The sequence below is a fragment of the Camarhynchus parvulus genome, chromosome 1, assembly GCF_901933205.1.
Source record: "Camarhynchus parvulus chromosome 1, STF_HiC, whole genome shotgun sequence".
NCBI classification, from domain to species: domain Eukaryota; kingdom Metazoa; phylum Chordata; class Aves; order Passeriformes; family Thraupidae; genus Camarhynchus; species Camarhynchus parvulus.
In genome coordinates this window covers 99,822,595-99,838,768 of record NC_044571.1, presented here as the reverse complement: position 1 = coordinate 99,838,768, position 16,174 = coordinate 99,822,595, and the positions used below count along the sequence as shown (strand labels likewise).

At 57.8% G+C, this 16,174-nt stretch overlaps 4 protein-coding genes across 5 annotated transcripts; 2 read left to right on the top strand and 2 right to left on the bottom strand.

Moving 5' to 3' along the window:
* Positions 1 to 88: 88 nt before the first annotated feature.
* Positions 89 to 1,766, bottom strand: LOC115907863 (folate receptor gamma-like). Its single transcript, XM_030956052.1, has 5 exons — positions 1,720 to 1,766; positions 1,409 to 1,556; positions 1,005 to 1,193; positions 785 to 920; positions 89 to 411 (listed from the first exon to the last, which is right to left on the bottom strand). The coding sequence occupies exons 1-5, from the start codon at positions 1,764 to 1,766 to the stop codon at positions 137 to 139; spliced, it is 795 nt and encodes a 264-aa protein (XP_030811912.1). The 3' UTR covers positions 89 to 136.
* A 1,056-nt stretch (positions 1,767 to 2,822) lies between these two features.
* On the top strand, positions 2,823 to 4,679 carry ANAPC15 (anaphase promoting complex subunit 15). Its single transcript, XM_030949097.1, has 4 exons — positions 2,823 to 3,016; positions 3,999 to 4,058; positions 4,142 to 4,279; positions 4,420 to 4,679. Exons 1-4 carry the CDS (start codon positions 2,897 to 2,899, stop codon positions 4,465 to 4,467), a joined length of 366 nt encoding a protein of 121 aa, XP_030804957.1. The 5' UTR covers positions 2,823 to 2,896; the 3' UTR covers positions 4,468 to 4,679.
* Positions 4,680 to 4,943: 264 nt separating this feature from the next.
* LOC115904033 (transmembrane O-methyltransferase homolog) lies at positions 4,944 to 6,323 on the bottom strand. Of its 2 annotated transcripts, none has more exons than XM_030949086.1 (3): positions 6,050 to 6,323; positions 5,462 to 5,658; positions 4,944 to 5,264 (listed from the first exon to the last, which is right to left on the bottom strand). In XM_030949086.1, exons 1-3 carry the CDS (start codon positions 6,309 to 6,311, stop codon positions 4,944 to 4,946), a joined length of 780 nt encoding a protein of 259 aa, XP_030804946.1. In that variant the 5' UTR covers positions 6,312 to 6,323. The 2 variants fall into 2 exon arrangements, with proteins under 2 accessions (XP_030804946.1, XP_030804935.1); XM_030949075.1 differs by having other exon boundaries at positions 5,462 to 5,674; positions 6,066 to 6,311.
* A 3,971-nt stretch (positions 6,324 to 10,294) lies between these two features.
* LAMTOR1 (late endosomal/lysosomal adaptor, MAPK and MTOR activator 1) lies at positions 10,295 to 15,018 on the top strand. The gene is made up of 5 exons (XM_030948813.1): positions 10,295 to 10,494; positions 12,169 to 12,314; positions 13,499 to 13,576; positions 14,015 to 14,141; positions 14,422 to 15,018. The coding sequence occupies exons 1-5, from the start codon at positions 10,453 to 10,455 to the stop codon at positions 14,512 to 14,514; spliced, it is 486 nt and encodes a 161-aa protein (XP_030804673.1). The 5' UTR covers positions 10,295 to 10,452; the 3' UTR covers positions 14,515 to 15,018.
* The last annotated feature ends 1,156 nt before the right edge of the window (positions 15,019 to 16,174 follow it).

The following is a 16,174-nucleotide window of genomic DNA, read 5'->3' as shown; positions in this document are numbered from 1 at the left end:
GGGCAGGAGCTTTTATTCATGAGCCACATGCCTCGGGGGCGGGACACAGCTTGGGGACATCCCATGGGGAGGCACAAGGCAGCCTGGAGACCCCCCTGACCATCTACTGCCTGCTCCTGCCTGCAGCCCCTCCTGCTCAGAGCAGGGCCAGTAGGGTGAGGGGCAGCAGGGACAGCAGGATAGAGCGCGGGGAGTTTGGGGGAGCATTGCCATGGGCGTAATATTGGGCGACGGCAACGTTGGGGTTCCCCTGCGCGGGGTCGAACCACATCTGGATGCAGCGGCCACTGCCACGGTGGTGGGATGTGTAGCGGTAGGAGCCAGACCAGACCTGCTCGCACAGCGCAGCCGCCGTGGGGAACACAAACTTGAACTTCTGGCACATGGCGCCCTTGGGACACTGGTTGGTGCCTGGGGGTGGGCAGGGGGTGAAGTGGGTGAAGGGCTTTGGGAAACAGGTGTTGTTTCCCTGTGCATGGGGTGCAGATGGGTCGGTCCCACTGGCATTGCTGGGGAAGAGAGAGTTGACCTCAAGGAGGCACAGGGTCTCACAACACACTACCCCATACCCTGTGAGGACCCTCACACCCTCTGACCCGCTCACATGCACAGGGGACTCTCACCTGGCTGCCACCCCTACCCCATGGGGACCTTCACACCCCCAGATCCATTCACAGCCACCAGGGAGGGTGGACACAACTTCCCCTGCAGCAGGATGGAGGGTGACTGGAGACCCACAGGAGGGTCGAGGCATGATGGAGGGTGCCCTGCAACCCCCACTCACCTGTCGTCCAGTTCCAGCCCTTGTGCCAGTTGACCTTGCAGGTGACAGCATCCTGGCAATCCTCCCACCACTGCTCACAGTCCTCCTGGCACAGTGGCACATCCCGGATCCGCTCCTTCCGCCAGCTGGTGTCTGCCTGCAGGGCCCCCAGTTTCCCCCAGTTTCCCCCAGTTCACCCCAGGGATCCTGGTGGGTGGGTGAGGGCGAGTTCTACACCTACCTGGTCGATCCACGGCCCCAGGTTAGGGGAACACTCATAGAGACACGTGTCCTGGATGAAGTGGCGCTTGCACTTCTCTGGCATGGCCCCACAGTGGTCCCAGTTGAAGTTGTACAGGTAGGACTGGTCCCGGTGAGCTTCCAGACTGGTGTTGGCAGTGCAGCAGGCATTGTCCTTCCAGAGGACACACTGCACCGGGGCAGCCGGGGCTCAGCTGGGACCCATCAGGAGCCACCAGGGCTCAGCTGGGACCTGCTGCAGGTCCAGGGAAAGCACCAGTGCCCATGGGTGGGTGACACTGGGTGATGGAATTCATGGTGCGGCACAGAGCCCCCCAGCCTCCATCCTGGTGACCCCCAGCAAGTGGCACCAGTGGGTGCTGGTGCAGTGGATGAGGACCGTACCTGCCCGTAGAGCTGCCCCTCAGGGCCAGGCTCTGTTTTGTGGTGCTTGGCATCCATGCAGACGTTGAGCAGCGAGTCCTGTGTCACTGTCATTGCTGTGGTGGCAGCTGGCCACGCCACCAGCAGAGCCAACACCGCTGCCATTGCTCTGCCAGGGCGACAGCAGGTCAGGACAGCAGCACTGAGAGATGCAGTGACAGCAGGGACAAAGTCCCCCACTGTGCATGTGGAAGCGTGGCAGCACATGGTCACTGCCCACGACCACCGACAGTGGGGTCAGGGATCTTACCTGGGGGTGCCAGGGCTCTTACCTGGGGGGCAGCTGGGCTGCAGGTGCCATGGGACCAGCGCGGCTCATCTCAAAGGTCGTGGTGCAGAACAACCCGTGGCCGCTGATCACGGGACGCGGGAATGCAGCGGATTGGGCAGCACTAAGGCAACAGAGGAGACAGTGCACCCCGCCCTGGCTCCCCACTGTGTCCTGGACTGACACTCGTGCCCATCCCGGCCCCTCATCAGCCCCACATGCAGCTGGGATTCATCCTCCTGGCGCCGGGCTGGGGCCAGCACCAGCCAAAATCCACTTATGACTGTTTTTCCTTCCCTCCCGTGGGAGGTGGCCTGACTCCCCGACACCAGCACAAGGGGCAGGACCTGGCCCCGCAGCACCACAGGGCCCCTGTGAGTGACTGAGGGAGAACATCACAGTGGGTAAGAGATGTTGCTGGGAAGGACAGGTACCCCAGCGGGCTCACAGATGGCCACTGGGTAGAGGCAAGTACCCCTCATTGAGTTCCAGGTACTCAGGGGATCACAGATGCCCCATGGAGGGGGAGCAGATACCCTGGGGGAGAACAGTCACTGTGGCTCAGGAGGGACAGAAACGCTGCAGAGTGAGACATGCCGGCGGGGGGAGGACAAGGAGGGAAGATATCCTGTAAGGGACAGATACTTCCAAGGTCATAGGTGATGGGGGGCGAGACGTGCCCCGGGGATCACAGATGCCCTGAGGAGGGGGGAAGATACTGCCCTCACAGGTGACAGGTGACAGATACCCCCAGCCATGGATGACAGTTGCCCCCACAGGGGCAGATAACCCATCATGATCACAGATACCTCCTCACTGGGGTCACTGGTACCTGTGGGGCTCACATATCCACCGTTAGTCACAAATACCCCACGGGGGGCACAGATACTCCGTGGGGATCACAAATACCCCCTTACGGGGGTCACAGATAACTCGGGGCTGCTCACCTACGCCCGGGCCGGCACAGCAGCCCCACACTCTGCGGGGCCCAGACCACCGCCTGTCAATCAAACCGCGCCCCGCCCCCAGACGGCGCCCTAGGCCACGCCCCACCCGCTCTCCCCCTTGTGTGCCTGCACTCCCTCTGCGCATGCTCCGTGTGCTGTAACTGGTTCCGGGTCGGCTTCCGCTTCCGGCAGGGCGGCTGGCGCCGGCCTGGCGCCGCTCCCGGGGCTCCCGACATGTCCACGCTGTTCCCCTCACTCCTGCCCCGCCTCACCGAGTCCCTCTGGTTCAACCTCGACCGGCCGTGCGTTGACGAGACCGAGCTGCAGCAGCAGGAGCAGCAGCACCAGGCCTGGGTGGGCGCCGGGGCGGCGGGGAGCCGTGAGGCCGCGGGGCCGGGTGTCAGTGGGCCGGGAACGGGTTCGGCGCCGGGGAAGCGGCCCCTGCTCCGTCAGCGGGCACGGCCGCGGTGCTCGCTGCAGGCCGGGTGTCCCGGGATACGGGGCTCCTCCGCTGCGTGGCTCCCCCCGGGGGTTCACCGGCTGTGCCCGTGTTTCAGCGTCCTGTGCCGGTGCTGCCGGCTCGGGCACCGCTGCTCTCGTGTCCGTCATCCGTGTGTCACACCGGCTCCGTGCGGGCTCTTACCGGGGCTCCCCGCTTACTGTGTGGGCGTTAATGAATAAGGTGCTGCTGAACCGAGGCTCCTGCACTAGCTCCCAAATAATTAATTAACTAATTTCCCGAGGGAGGCGAGGAGCGATTTCTGATCCTGGTAACTGACAAGTGTTTGTGCTGTGAGCGTGGTTTGGTGCTGCAGTGCCCCTGAGTATGGGGGGAAGAACATCTATCTGATTAAAGTTTAGAAAAAAAAATCAGTAATTAAGTTTTTATAATTAAACAATAAAGTTTAAATCAATTAAAACCCCAGCACGTAGAAGAGGTTCCAAGTCCCTCTGGGTGGGAGGTGCTGACGTATTTTAATTGAACTTTAATTATCTGCTCTGGTTGTGTTTGTCTGGCTGATCAGATGTCCCAGATTTGGTTATTTTGTGATAAAGAAATACATAAGCTTTGTGTTTGGGCTTCTGATGGCACACATAAGCACACCTCGACCCCTCTCAGCACCAGAGTGTCATTGGGATCACCCTGCTTGGTGCCAGGGTGTTCAGGCAGGGTGTTAAAGCTGCTCTTCCCTGCTTGGCTGGGGGTGCCAGGGAGGCAGCAGGACTCTAGGCATGGTCAGTCAGCGATACAAGCCAGCAGCTGAGCCAGGAGGGCCTGTTTGCTGGGCTGTCATGGAGCTGTTGGAGTGCTCACCCCCCTCTCTCCCTTCCCCAGCTCCAGAGCATTGCTGAGAAGGACAACAACTTGGTGCCCATAGGAAAGCCAGCATCCGAGGTGGGTGTGTGCACAGGGAAGGGAGGGGGGGTGCCACTGGGCTTGAGGGGCAGATGGGGTTGCTGGAGCTGTTGTGTCCACAGCACTATGATGAGGAGGAGGAGGAGGACGACGAAGATGACGAAGACAGCGAAGAGGACTCAGAAGATGATGAGGACATGCAGGATATGGATGAGATGAATGATTATAATGAGTCTCCTGATGATGGGGAGATCAATGAGGTAAATAGTGTGAGACCCCAGAGCAGGGGATGTGAAGTGTGTGGGACCCTGAGCATGAGCTCTGGGGGCTGTCTTCTCTCCTTCACACCCTTTATTAAGTTCTTGCTCTGGGGGAGATCTCAAACCTCTTTCTTTCTCAGGTGGACATGGAGGGGACAGAGCAGGATCAGGACCAGTGGATGATCTGATTCTGCCACAACCACACCGGAACAGAGGTTGGGGGAGAGCCTTTGCCCCCCAAGGCTCTGGGGGACAGTTCAGTGAAGCTCCTCCTGCCATGGGTGCTGTGTGGGTTAGCAGGTTCGGAGCGAAGCCCCCCGGGGAGCCAGAGGAGACACTGCCACCTGGCATATTGGAACTCACGCATCTTTTCTAATAAACTCAGTTTTCAAGAAAACAATCCCAAATCTGGTGTCTGAGGCCACCAGGGCAGGCAGGGGGTAGGGCTGCTCCCCACCATGCACTGGTGTGCCTGGCACAGCTCCCTGTGCTGTGCAGGCAGGAGCTCTGTGGGGAATGAGCCCCTCCCTCATTACCCACTGCGCCCAGCACAAACCACAGCAGCCAGCGTGTTTCCTGCAGAGCCCTTGTTGAAGCCCAGGCAGGGGCTGGGGACCTGGCACTCCCTTGGTGACCGTGGCACCACGGGGCAGGTGGTGCCCGCTCAGTGGGTGCCGGTGTAGCGGAGCTCAGCGATCCCGTCGGGAATGGCGCGGAAGTACTCCAGGCTGGCGCGGTGCACCTTGCAGTGGTATTTGCCGCAGGTCTTGGCATACTGCAGGAAGTGGGGTGCCCCAGGGAAGAGGACGTTATCAGCCAGGATGGTGGCTCCCTCAGCCAGCAGCTGGTGGCTCTCCAGTAGCCGTAGATCCCGCAGGTAGCTGCGTTTCCAGTGATCCATGAAGACCAAGTTGGCGTTCACCAGGCCGTGCTTCTCCCGCAGGTGGGGTATCACCTCCTCCGAGGGGCCCACGATCAGCTCCACCTGTGCTGCACCACCCTCAGTCACTGGGATGGGTGGCAGGATGCCCACGCACCCCCCTGCTTCACATGGAGCAGGATCTTTCTCTTCCCACATGCACTACCCAGCAGGTCCTCAGTCCCTGCAGCAAAGGACCCCACCCATCTCCTCCCTGGTTTCCCGTGCAGAGCTGGGCTTTGTCCCAGTGCCCCGGTGCTCACCGTCTGCTCGCTGAAGCCAGCCAGGCGGATCACCTTCTCGGCCACGGCAGCGTGTCGGGGGTCCCCCTCGATGGTGTAGAGGCGGGCGCCTGGGGGCAGCCCCTGTGCCAGCAGCACGGTGCCATAGCCACAGTAGGTGCCCAGCTCCAGTACCCGCAGCGGTGCCCGCTCCAGCAGCACCCGCTCCACGATCCGCCCTGGCATGGCATGTGCCTCTCAGCACCCAGTCTGTGCCACCCCAGCCCTGGGCAGGGCAAAGGTGCCAAGCAGTTCCCAGGGCCCAGAGGGATGGAGGAGACCCATGCCAAAAATGCCACAGCCGGGTCAGTGATGCCACAGCCATACCAACAGTGCCATGGCTCACTGGTGCCACAATCATGCCAACAATACTATGGCTATATCAACAATGCCACTGCCATGCTAATAGTGCTGTGATCACACCAACACTATCACAGCCATGCCAGTGGTGTCACAGCCATGCCAGTGGTGCTGTGGCCATGCTGGCAATGCCATGGCCATGTCAGTGATGCCATGGTCATGCCCAGTGCCATGCCCTGTGTGGTGTGGACAAGCAAGGGTGGCACTCACCTTTGTCAGGCCCCACACAGCTGAGGTGCTCACAGTGGTAGCACCACTGATCGAAGGTCTGGAGGATGTGGTGGGGGTCCCCAGGGATGGCATGGGCCAGTACGTACTGGAAGGCACGCTGCTCCCGCGAGGTGCCGGTGAGCCGGTCCCGCAGCCAGGCCACCAGCACTGCCCGGTACAGCAGCACCAGGTAGTGCCGGTACCGGATCAGCAGGGTGACAATGAAGGGGAGGAAGGCGAGGGCAATCGCTGGAGACACCATCACAAGCGAGCGAGGCTGTGCTTTTTGTTAGTTGACTTTGTTAGTTTCGTACTTATCTTGGGAGTTCTGCCAAATGGGAAGTTTTGCACCCTTTGTGTCCACTATCAGTAGCATAACCTTGGGCCCAGGCTTTGAAAATCTCCCCTGTGCAGAGATCATTGAAGCATTGTGAGCCCTTAAGCCATAACAAGGCAAATCTATCCTGTCGCAGGATGCGGTGATAGGGTGTCCTCCCAGGGAGCCTCACAGCTCCCACTCATGCCTGGAGTTGGCTGTGCTATGCTGTGCACCCCCTGGAAGTACCTCTCCCTGGGCTCCAGTGCTGCTAGGCCTGTAGGACTGGGGCACCCCAGGATGCTGTGGAGATCCCTGTGCCAGGGCTGGGGAATGCTGGGGACCCACCTGCCAGGGTCCAGATATTGGGGTTTGCTGGGCTGGCATCCTAGGAGATTGTGCTGCTGTGAGGGGCCTTGTTCAGCACAACCCTTTGCACCCCCCTTTGTCCAGCTTTGCTGCTCCCATCCCCCATATTCTGTACCTCACACCCTGCTCCCCACACCCTGCTCCCCACACCCTGAGCTGTCGGGGGTGCCCAGCCACAGCGACAGGATAGGGCAATGGGGGTGGCACCTACCTGTCCCCACACTCCAGGCAGGCAGAGGCAGGCAGTCCTGTGTGGAGCCCTGCTGCCACTCAATTATTGATGGTGTCACCACAGCTGCAGCTGCTATCAGAGCTCCGGTTACCAGCTCAGTGTGGCTGGCAACAGAGATGGGGCCAGGCTGGGGTGGGGAGGTGGTCCTGGGCTGCACAAGGGGGCTGGGGTGCTGATACTGGAGCTGGGATGCTGATACTGGGGCCTGGGGTACCAGTATCATGGTTGGGGTCCCAATACTGGTGTGTAGTACTAGGAGCTGTGGTCCTGATACTGGAGCTGGAGTCCTGTCATTGTCCACTGGGAATACTGGGTACTGGAAACACTGGGCAACAGGAGCACGGGGAGCCAGAAGCACTGGGAGGACTGGGAGCCCTAATCAGTGGACACTGGGGACACTGTGGGCCCAGGGAGCATGGGGGCATTGGGAGCACTGGGGGTCTGGGGCACTGGGATCTGTTGTGGTTTAGGAATGGTACTCCCCTGTTCAGTGCCCCCACTGAGACCCTCCAAACCATGCCCATTCTCTCACTCCCCTGCTTTCCTTTCCCCCTTCCCACAGGGGCAGGATGCAGAGGAGGCACAAAAGGTAAAGATCTCAAGTTGAGATAAGAACAATTTACTGGCTATAAGAAAATGAACAGTAACAGCAACAATATTAATGACAAAGGGTACAAGAAAAGATTCACATGGAAGAACCCTTTCCAACCAACAGACAACACCAGAAGCTCCCTCTGCCAATTTCCTCGACAGTGAGCTGGTGTATCACAATGGCTCTGTACAAACTTGTGCCACGAGGACTGTGTACCCCAGACATCTGGGCCTAAAGGGGACTTTGTAATTTGAATCGCTGTAGTGGACTCAACCTCCAGCACCCCTAATTCTCTCCAAGACACTGGGTACCTTGCTCCATGGTGTTCCACATGCCTCCATGCACCACTTGATCATCCCTGGGACAATGCCTTTCCCTCACACTTGACAGGAGTTGCCTGCAGAGCCTGAGAGTTTTTGTGCTCTTCCCGATGCCCTTGTCAATGTTCACATCCCAGGACAAGGATCCCAGTTGCTTGGCTTCACTACCATCCCCTTCCATATCGTGGGCCAGGATATCCCAGCACTGGAGTAGCCAGGTCCCCAGGGGCTCACCTAACTGGCGGCTGGGACCTTCTCACACATCTTACAGCTCACCTGGGCACATGGACCAGGTGATTTTCTCTGGCCCGGCCTCCTGCCCCTGTTCTGAGGGCCCTGCTCTGCCATCCCTCACTAACTGAGCTGGTTTTGTCTTGGATTCCTTGTTCCCTGCAGGGGTGGCTGCTCCCAGCACGGGCTGTTCCCTGGCTCAGCTGCAGTTGCCGTGGCTGTGGCGCTGTTGCTGTTTCCTCCTCCTCCTCCCCTGAGGGTGCTCTCCACTGACCACCAGTGTGCAATAAAGAGTAGCCAGGGCCCAGCACACTGCAGTAAGCTGCTCGTCTCTGCAGCTGACACAGCATCTCCTTGCAAATATTCTGTCACTTTAGCAGAGTCCTGTGGTTGTTCAGGGGTGAACTCCCAAACCACCAGAGCAGAGAATGTCTCAAAAAACTGGCCAATTTTCTCACACGTTCCATGCCACTCATGACTATTCCCCCTCAGGACAGGTCTCTGAATGGCCTCCTTGGAAATCTCTGTTCTGCCTCCAAAGGTGACTCTGAACACAGTGTGGCCTGCACTGACACATACCAACAGGAACAGGCTTTCTTACCATCCAGAGGGAATTAAAAATGCTCAAAAGCTGTTGTAACAGGCCCGAAGGAGGAAAAGGGAGGGAAAAAATGGAGAAAATCATCCTTCCCCTGTTCCCCCCCCAGGATGAGGTATGGTTATTAATGGACTTCAAAGGGCAGGAGAGCAGCACTGAATACACATCCCAGAGGACCCTCATTGCCCTTGGTGTTACCGTGTCATAAACTCACCTGCCACAGTACAGCAACAGAGAAATGCTGATCCCTGTCCCTGCTCTGTAAAAGGTCACCCCAAGGAGCACATACAGGAACAGAGCCAGGGTGAGGAACCATACCCACATGGACAGACCAAGCACCACTGTGACCAGTGACCCTGGACCTAATACAGCAAATGCTGAGATCAACTTTGTTTCCAACCTACTCTGTTGTTACCTCAACCCTTAGTGCCCCATGCTGGGTGACAAACAAGGACAGTCGTGGTTCAGCCAGCAACCAAGCCCAACCCATCCGCTGGCCCACTCCCCCATCAGAAAGATCAGGGAGAGAATTGGAAGGGTAAAAACTGGAAATCTCGTGGGTTGAGGTTAGTACAGATTAACAGGGAAAGCAAAGACTACACACACAAGCAAAGCAAAACAAGAAATTAATTCACCTATGAAAAACGCCAATCACTTGTTTTTAAAATTTTAAAAGTTTAATAGTAATAAAATGGTTATAAAAATAGTAATACAATTAGAGTAATAATAATTTGACAAATTGAATGAGGACAATATCAGACAATAAAGACAAAGAGTTATGGACATCTGGGTACCTTTTCCTGGGCAGCACGAGCCTGAAAAAGGACCCCCGTTAAAAAAGGATCAACCCTTAAAAGCAACAGCCTGTTGCATATTCATACACCTCATACATGATGCGTAAATTCCATTAAAACACAGGACTCTGTCTGGTCAGTGTCAGCTTCCTCCTCCTAATCCTAACAGCATCTTTGAGACGGGAAGTTAATTTCTTCTGATAAGAGGGCAATACATTCTTTTTCTCTGAAAGATTTAGGTGTCCTGTGGCTGGTATCTTGCTGCGAGTCCTTGCCTTAAAAAAAAGTATCCTACATAGCAGTTTCTATTTTAACATTTTTTATAACCTAAAACTATATTTAACACAGTACTTAAGAGAATTAACACAGTATAACTTTCTAACACAACACATATAATATTCATTTTAGTATTTGCGAAAAGCCAATCATAAAATACATGCATTTTTCACATCACCCCCTTGCATGGGCAAGCAGGTGTTCAGCTATTCCAGGAGAGCAGGGCCCCATCACACCTTACAGTTCTTTGGGACAACACACACCATCACTCCGGGCATCCCCCTCTCCCTCATTGTTGCCCCACTGTATATTCTGAGCGCTGGAACACCTGGGCACCCGGGGGCACTGGGAATGCCAGGATCCCTGCGGGCAGGCCGCCTGAGCGCGGGAGCGCGCTCGGGACACACCGGGAGCGCGCCCGGGGGGGCGGTGCCCTGGTAGCAGACACGTGACCCCGCCCGCAGGGCCGCGTGACGTAGCCCACGTGCGAGCATCGTTCCGGCCCACGTGACGGCCCCGCGCGCGCCCCCGGCGGCGGGCGCGGCCGTGTGTCTGTCTCTGTGTGTGTGTGTCCGTGTGTCCGGGTGTTCCCCGCCGCTCACGTGACCGGCGTGACTCGGCGCTCACGTGACCGCGCGGCGGCGGGGCCGTGCCGGAGCCGGGGCCGCGCTCGCCATGGGCTGCTGCTACAGCAGCGAGGCCGAGGCCTCCGACCAGGTGGGCCTGGCGCCGGGGGAGCACGAGGCCCGCAGCGGGGGTGGCGCCGGGGGGGACGCTCGGCCCCACTCCCGGGACTTCCCGGTGGCGGGGGGGCAGGCGGCGCGCGTCCTCGGCGGGGCCCGGCCTTTCCCCGCTCCCGGGCAGTCTCTGAGCGCTGCTCCCGCCTGTCGCCGCCTTCGTGTCGCTCGTTCCGCGCGTGTCCCCCCGGTGCCGCGTGGGGGCTGGAGGCGGGGGCTCGGGGGTCGTGCCGGACCCTCCCGCCGGCCCGCTGCAGGTGTAAGCCCAAGGCCTCACACGGCACCGGCGGGAGCAGCGCCAGTTTTTCCTTCTTGGGACAGCGCGACTGCCACGCAGCTCAGGGGCCGGGGCAGAACTGGGGCTGTCACCTGTCCCGCGAAACTCAATCCCCGGGTGCGGCGGGAGCTGGGCTGTGACAGCCCGTCCCAGGGGCAGCCCAGCCGGCTTCCACTTGTGTGGCGAGAAAGGAAGGAGAAGGGCCTGGGCTAGAGTATTGCAGCAGCATTTCCAGTGGAGGAAGGGGAGAGCAAGCTTGTGGCCGGGGAAGAGCTGGAGATGCCACTGACGGCGTGTGTAGAGAAGAGGTTGCACTCCCAGCTGACCATGGGTCACAGGCTGAGCATCCTTTCAGGGCAAGACAGACATGGAAAGGCTTGAGCATGTCCAGAGAAGGGGAAGGGGCTGGAGCACAAGGTGTGGCTGAGGGAGCCGAGGGGGCTCAGGCTGCTAGGAGGCTCAGGGATTACCTTCTCACTCTCCACAACTCCCTGACAGGAGGGTGGAGCCAGGTGGAAGTCTGTCTCTGCTCCCCGGGAACAAGCAACAGGACAGGAGGAAAGGGCCTGTGGTTGTGTTATAGAAGGTTTAGGTTAGATATTCGGGAAAATTTCCCTAAAAGTGTTGTACAGCTGTGACAGAGGCTGCCCAGAACAGTGTTGGAGTCCCTAGTCCTGGTGGGATTTAAAAGCAGTGTAGACTTGGCACTTGGGACATGGTTTGGTGGTGGGCTCAGCAGTGCTGGGAGAACAGTTGGGCTCAGAGGGCTTTTCCAATTTTGCTGATTCTGTGATCTTGTTCTCATGGGTGTTTGTGGCTGTGATCTCCCTACTGGGCTCTTCTCACAACCCCTGCAGCACCATTCAGCCAAGCCAGAGGATTGAGGGCTGGGCTGCAGCTCTGCACCTCCTGGAGTGAGTGGAGGAACGTGCCCTGTGACTCTGGAAGCCCCCACCCCAGTGCCTGGGCTTTGGCAGGTGGGATTCACCTGGCTCAGGTGAGCCCTCTGCTATGCCAGGGTGGGCTCTCCGTGGTGCCCAGGCAGGGGTGGGGCACAGTAGGTCCACGTTAGCTGGGGGGTTTTATGCAGGTTGATGCTGGCTGCAGACTCCTGCCTGCAGGATTGGCCACTCCAAATGTGCTGCCTGATTTCAGCAACACTTGCTGCCTTTGTGGCTGGAGGGGCTTCATCTGGGAAAAAGCAAAATAATTGGGTAAAGAGGTGCCTGGCAGAGCTGAGGCTGTTCTGGGTTACACTGGGATGCACAGGGAGCCCTTCTGGCTGGTGAGGGAAAAGTGAGACTTGCCTCATCCTGTGGAGTTAATGCTGCTGGTGTGGGGAAGCCAGGGCTGATTTTCCTTTTGCCTTTCCCTCAGGAGGAAGAGACAAAGCGGCTGCTGGAGCCGGCAGCCAGCCCACCCAACAAGGTGCTGAACGGAGCAGAGCAGAGCTACCACAACCTGCCGTCAGCACGCACCGATGAGCAGGCCATGCTGTCCTCCATCCTTGCCAAAACAGCCATGTAAGCCTCAGGCCGTGTCCCTGGGGCAGGCAGCACTCTCAGGCCGTGTCCCTGGGGCAGGCAGCACCCTCAGGCCGTGTCCGTGGGGCAGGCAGCACCCTCGGGCTGTGCCCTGGGGCAGGCAGCACCCTCGGGCTGTGCCCTGGGGCAGGCAGCACCCTCGGGCTGTGCCCTGGGGCAGGCAGCACCCTCGGGCCGTGTCCCTGGGGCAGGCAGCACCCTCGGGCGTGTGCCCTGGGGCAGGCAGCACCCTCGGGCCGTGCCCTGGGGCAGGCAGCACACGTCGGGACAATGGTGACCCTGGCTGTGGCACACAGCTGGGGCTGCCTGGCTGTGGGCCCTGGTGGTCAGCCGTAGGTGCTGAGGCAGAGCCCCCCATGTCCCTCTGCCCTCAGACAGCCCCTCCCCCAGCTTTGAGCCCCATGGGGACACAGAAGACCCCAGGTGTGAGGTAACCCCTCGGGTGCTGGGCTGGACTAGGGGCAGGGTTTGAGTGAGAAAGTGAGCCTGTGGGGATGTGGAGAGGGTGGCTGGAGGGGCAGCAGCACTACATCCCCTTCTGAGGAGGCTTTTCCTCAAATGTACAGGGGCAATGTGGGGAGAGGGCTCTGTCCAGCCTGGCTGGGAGGGCTTTGGGGTGCTCGTAGGCCCCTCTGCTCCCCTGCCTGACATTGCAGAGCTAGTGGCCACTGGTGTGTGTCCAGCATGCAGGGCCACAGCAGCTCTGAGCACTGCTTTGCTGTGGGGTGCACACAATGGGGCTCAGCAGGGCCCTGGGCAAGAGCCCAGGTCCTCTGTGAGCCCAGGGCCTGGTACAGGGGCTCTCAGGATATCTGCCAAGGACATTGTCCTCCCAGTGGTTCCTTTTTTCTCCAGGTAGCTGCATGCCAAGCTCCCCAGAGCCCAGACCAGCCCTCAGCTTCCTGCAACCTCTGCCTGCCTCCTTCTGCCCCAGGGCAGCTGTGGGCAAACAGTCCCTGGCATTTCCTTCCTGGCAAGCAGCCAGTCCAGCCTGGCACACTTGTGGCCGGGCGAGTTTGGCCTTGAGATGTTTGTTTTGGGGTGCTGGCGGGTGCTGGACTTTGTCTGCCCTGATCAGGGGATGCTCTGAGATGGGGAGGGAACTCAGGGAACTCACTCAGCAATGAGCCTCCAGTGGGAGCCACTGTCTTGTGTCTCTGCAGCAACATCATCGACGTGTCAGCAGCGGATTCCCAGGGCATGGAGCAGCATGAGTACATGGACAGAGCCAGGCAGTACAGGTGGGAGCTGCATTCTCCCCTGGGGTGCCCGCAGCCCTTCACAGCTGTGTGTGTCCCTGGGCAGGTCCCAGGGATTTTGGCCTGGGGGGGTGAACTCGGCATGGAGAAGAGCTGCCTCATCTCAGAGAGCAGGGTGCAGCCTGCTCAAGGAAGGCTGATGGCAGCGCAGGCAGCAGAGCCCAGGACAAAGGGCTCCTGTGTTCACCCACCCCTTGGGACAGATGGTGGGGGGCTGGATGTGACTGCTTCTGCTTGACAGGTGTCTGTGTGGGAGAGCTGGAAGTTCCCTCATCCTCCTGCGGCAGGGAGTGAAGAGGGCTGGATGCTGGGAGTGCAGCACCACTGCTCTCCCTTTCTCCCCCTGGGGGTGCAGCACCCATCTTCTGGATGTCCCCATGTCTTGGCATGGCACTGATGTTGGCTGCTCTCCCCTCACAGCACACGCCTGGCCATGCTCAGCAACAACCTGACGCACTGGAAGAAGCTCCCACTGCTGCCATCCCTGACTAACCAGCCACACCAAGTGCTTGCCAGTGACCCTGTCCCCTTTGCAGACCTGCAGCAGGTGAGCAGGGCTGGGCTGAGCCCTTGTGGTGCTCCCCAGGGACACATCCTCATCCTGGAGGAGCAGTAATGCCCTCCTGGCTTGCCCAGAGCCCTGACACAACTTGTTAGAGCTGAGGGCAAAGCCTAGGTCAGGTTTAAGGCCTTGTTAGAGGTGGGGGCGAAGCCCAGGACAGGCTTAGGGACTCCTTAGGGCTGCAGGCTAACCTGCAGCAGTTTCTTTGGGATAACTGGGGGTTTCTGTAGCCACCAGTGACACAGCCATGTCTTTGTGCCTGCAGGTGTCCCGGATAGCTGCCTATGCCTTCAGTGCGCTCTCACAGATCCGTGTCGACGCCAAAGAAGAACTGGTTGTACAGTTTGGCATCCCCTGAACCTGCCCCCACCACTGCTGCTTCAGCGCTTTGGGTTGTTTTCGGTTTTTTCCTGTTTTTTTTTTTCTCTTTATATCCCTTCCCTCCCCATGCTGCTGCCACAGAACTTGGACAGATACCCTGTTTCCTACTAAATGCCAAGGCGCCCATCATTGGCACGTTGAGCCCACCTGCATTGCTTGAGGCTTTCTCCTCCTCGTGGGTGGGTGGGTGTGCATGGGGAAGAGGCTGTGTCAGCTGGATGCTGCCTTGCACAGGGACAAGCACAAAGGGAACAGCTGGTGCCAGGAGGCCCTGGTGTGGGTCAGCACCATGTGCCAGGTCACCAGGATGGGTGGGCTGGAGCCACGCAGATGTGATGCTCTGCATGGGGCCTGGTGGCTCCAACACCATCCCTTCTCCTTTTTACATGTTTAGACCTTTATTTTGGTTGTTTTTTGGTTTTATTATTTTTTTTTTTAATTATTATTTTTTTGCCACAGTAGATAAAGCCACGTTCATCCAGTGCCTGTCTCCACTGTTCTCTGTCAGACACAGCATGGACGTGATGGGGGAGCCATGCCCTGGTGGGGTGTACACACATCTGTCTGACCCCTGTCTCCTCTTTGATCATGTCCCACAGGGACAAGGGGACAGGGAATGTATGATGAGCCACCTTTAAGAGGAAGGAGGCACCTGAGATTACTAAATGCTGAAGATCGAAAGGAATGTCAAAAGTCAGGGTTTGCAAATAATCAGAAAGTTTCATTAGTAAATTACACACTTGGCATGGAAATTGCAGGGTACCTTTATGGATAGGTTTCCACAGCCTGAAGATGGATTTCTCATTTTCTATGCAAATTAGTTATCATGCACAGTCAGTTCTTTCAGGTCTTCCTGGAAATAGATCCGACAGGTTTGGGGGTCTTTGGTCATCTTAATCCTACGCACTTCCTGCCACTCATTCCTGTGCTTGTGCTGTATTGTCTTGTGCTTATCAGCAGGAACTACAAGAAGGATGTTTTTCCAGGGCTGTCCTATCTCACCTTGCCTCCCTTCTTCAGCCACATATTTTTCTTTCTCATGGTGTGTTAATATCAACAGTCTTTGTTTATTACCAGCAATCCTTGGTTGATTCCACAGCTATCCAGTTGTCTATGTTTGAGACATATGCATTAGCTCTCCTATGTTCTGGGAAGAGAATGCTCAGTGAGACTTACTTTGGACTGTGGTTTATAGGGTCATCAGAGAGTGGGCTTCAGTATGCATTAGTCCTTTATAATTGGTAATGAGAGCTCAAAGGGTCTCACTTTGGATTGCTGTCTAGGTCGCAAGAGAGTGGGCTTCAGTCATAGTAATTTTCCATCCTGGCCACGATTTGAGTTGGTTGAAGGTTCAACAGCAAAAATACTGTTCCACTTGGGTTATTCCTCAGGCAAGAAAAATAAGTTCCTAAGTCTGTTCATTAAAAAACAGGTGCTCAATAAACATCTGTTAGTTCCTTGGTACAGATTATATCCAATAAGCTCAAGAGGGGCTTAGTCTGGGTGGTCTTTGTGAAGGCCAAGGCCTAACAAGCATTTCTCAGGTCTTGGTGGGGCCTGGGCAGTGGTGGGGACATGTGCCACCACAGTCCAGTCCATGACTAAACTTACCTGGGCCTCTACAGGATGGAACAGGG

Excerpts from the sequence above, each read along its gene's own strand:
- LAMTOR1 (XM_030948813.1), top strand. The coding sequence starts at position 10,453 with ATGGGCTGCTGCTACAGCAGCGAGGCCGAGGCCTCCGACCAG. Across the intron at positions 12,315-13,498 it reads ATCCTTGCCAAAACAGCCAT|CAACATCATCGACGTGTCAG; the intron begins GTAAGCCTCAGG and ends GTGTCTCTGCAG. Across the intron at positions 13,577-14,014 it reads GACAGAGCCAGGCAGTACAG|CACACGCCTGGCCATGCTCA; the intron begins GTGGGAGCTGCA and ends CTCCCCTCACAG.
- LOC115907863 (XM_030956052.1), bottom strand. The coding sequence starts at position 1,766 with ATGAGCCGCGCTGGTCCCATGGCACCTGCAGCCCAGCTGCCCCCCAG. Across the intron at positions 1,557-1,719 it reads GCAGCCCAGCTGCCCCCCAG|AGCAATGGCAGCGGTGTTGG; the intron begins GTAAGAGCCCTG and ends TCGCCCTGGCAG. Across the intron at positions 921-1,004 it reads TGGGGCCGTGGATCGACCAG|GCAGACACCAGCTGGCGGAA; the intron begins GTAGGTGTAGAA and ends GGGGCCCTGCAG.
- LOC115904033 (XM_030949086.1), bottom strand. The coding sequence starts at position 6,311 with ATGGTGTCTCCAGCGATTGCCCTCGCCTTCCTCCCCTTCATTGTCACC. Across the intron at positions 5,659-6,049 it reads CTGTGTGGGGCCTGACAAAG|GGCGGATCGTGGAGCGGGTG; the intron begins GTGAGTGCCACC and ends ATGCCATGCCAG. Across the intron at positions 5,265-5,461 it reads CTGGCTTCAGCGAGCAGACG|GTGGAGCTGATCGTGGGCCC; the intron begins GTGAGCACCGGG and ends GGTGCAGCACAG.
- ANAPC15 (XM_030949097.1), top strand. The coding sequence starts at position 2,897 with ATGTCCACGCTGTTCCCCTCACTCCTGCCCCGCCTCACCGAGTCCCTC. Across the intron at positions 3,017-3,998 it reads AGCAGCAGCACCAGGCCTGG|CTCCAGAGCATTGCTGAGAA; the intron begins GTGGGCGCCGGG and ends TCCCTTCCCCAG. Across the intron at positions 4,059-4,141 it reads TAGGAAAGCCAGCATCCGAG|CACTATGATGAGGAGGAGGA; the intron begins GTGGGTGTGTGC and ends TTGTGTCCACAG.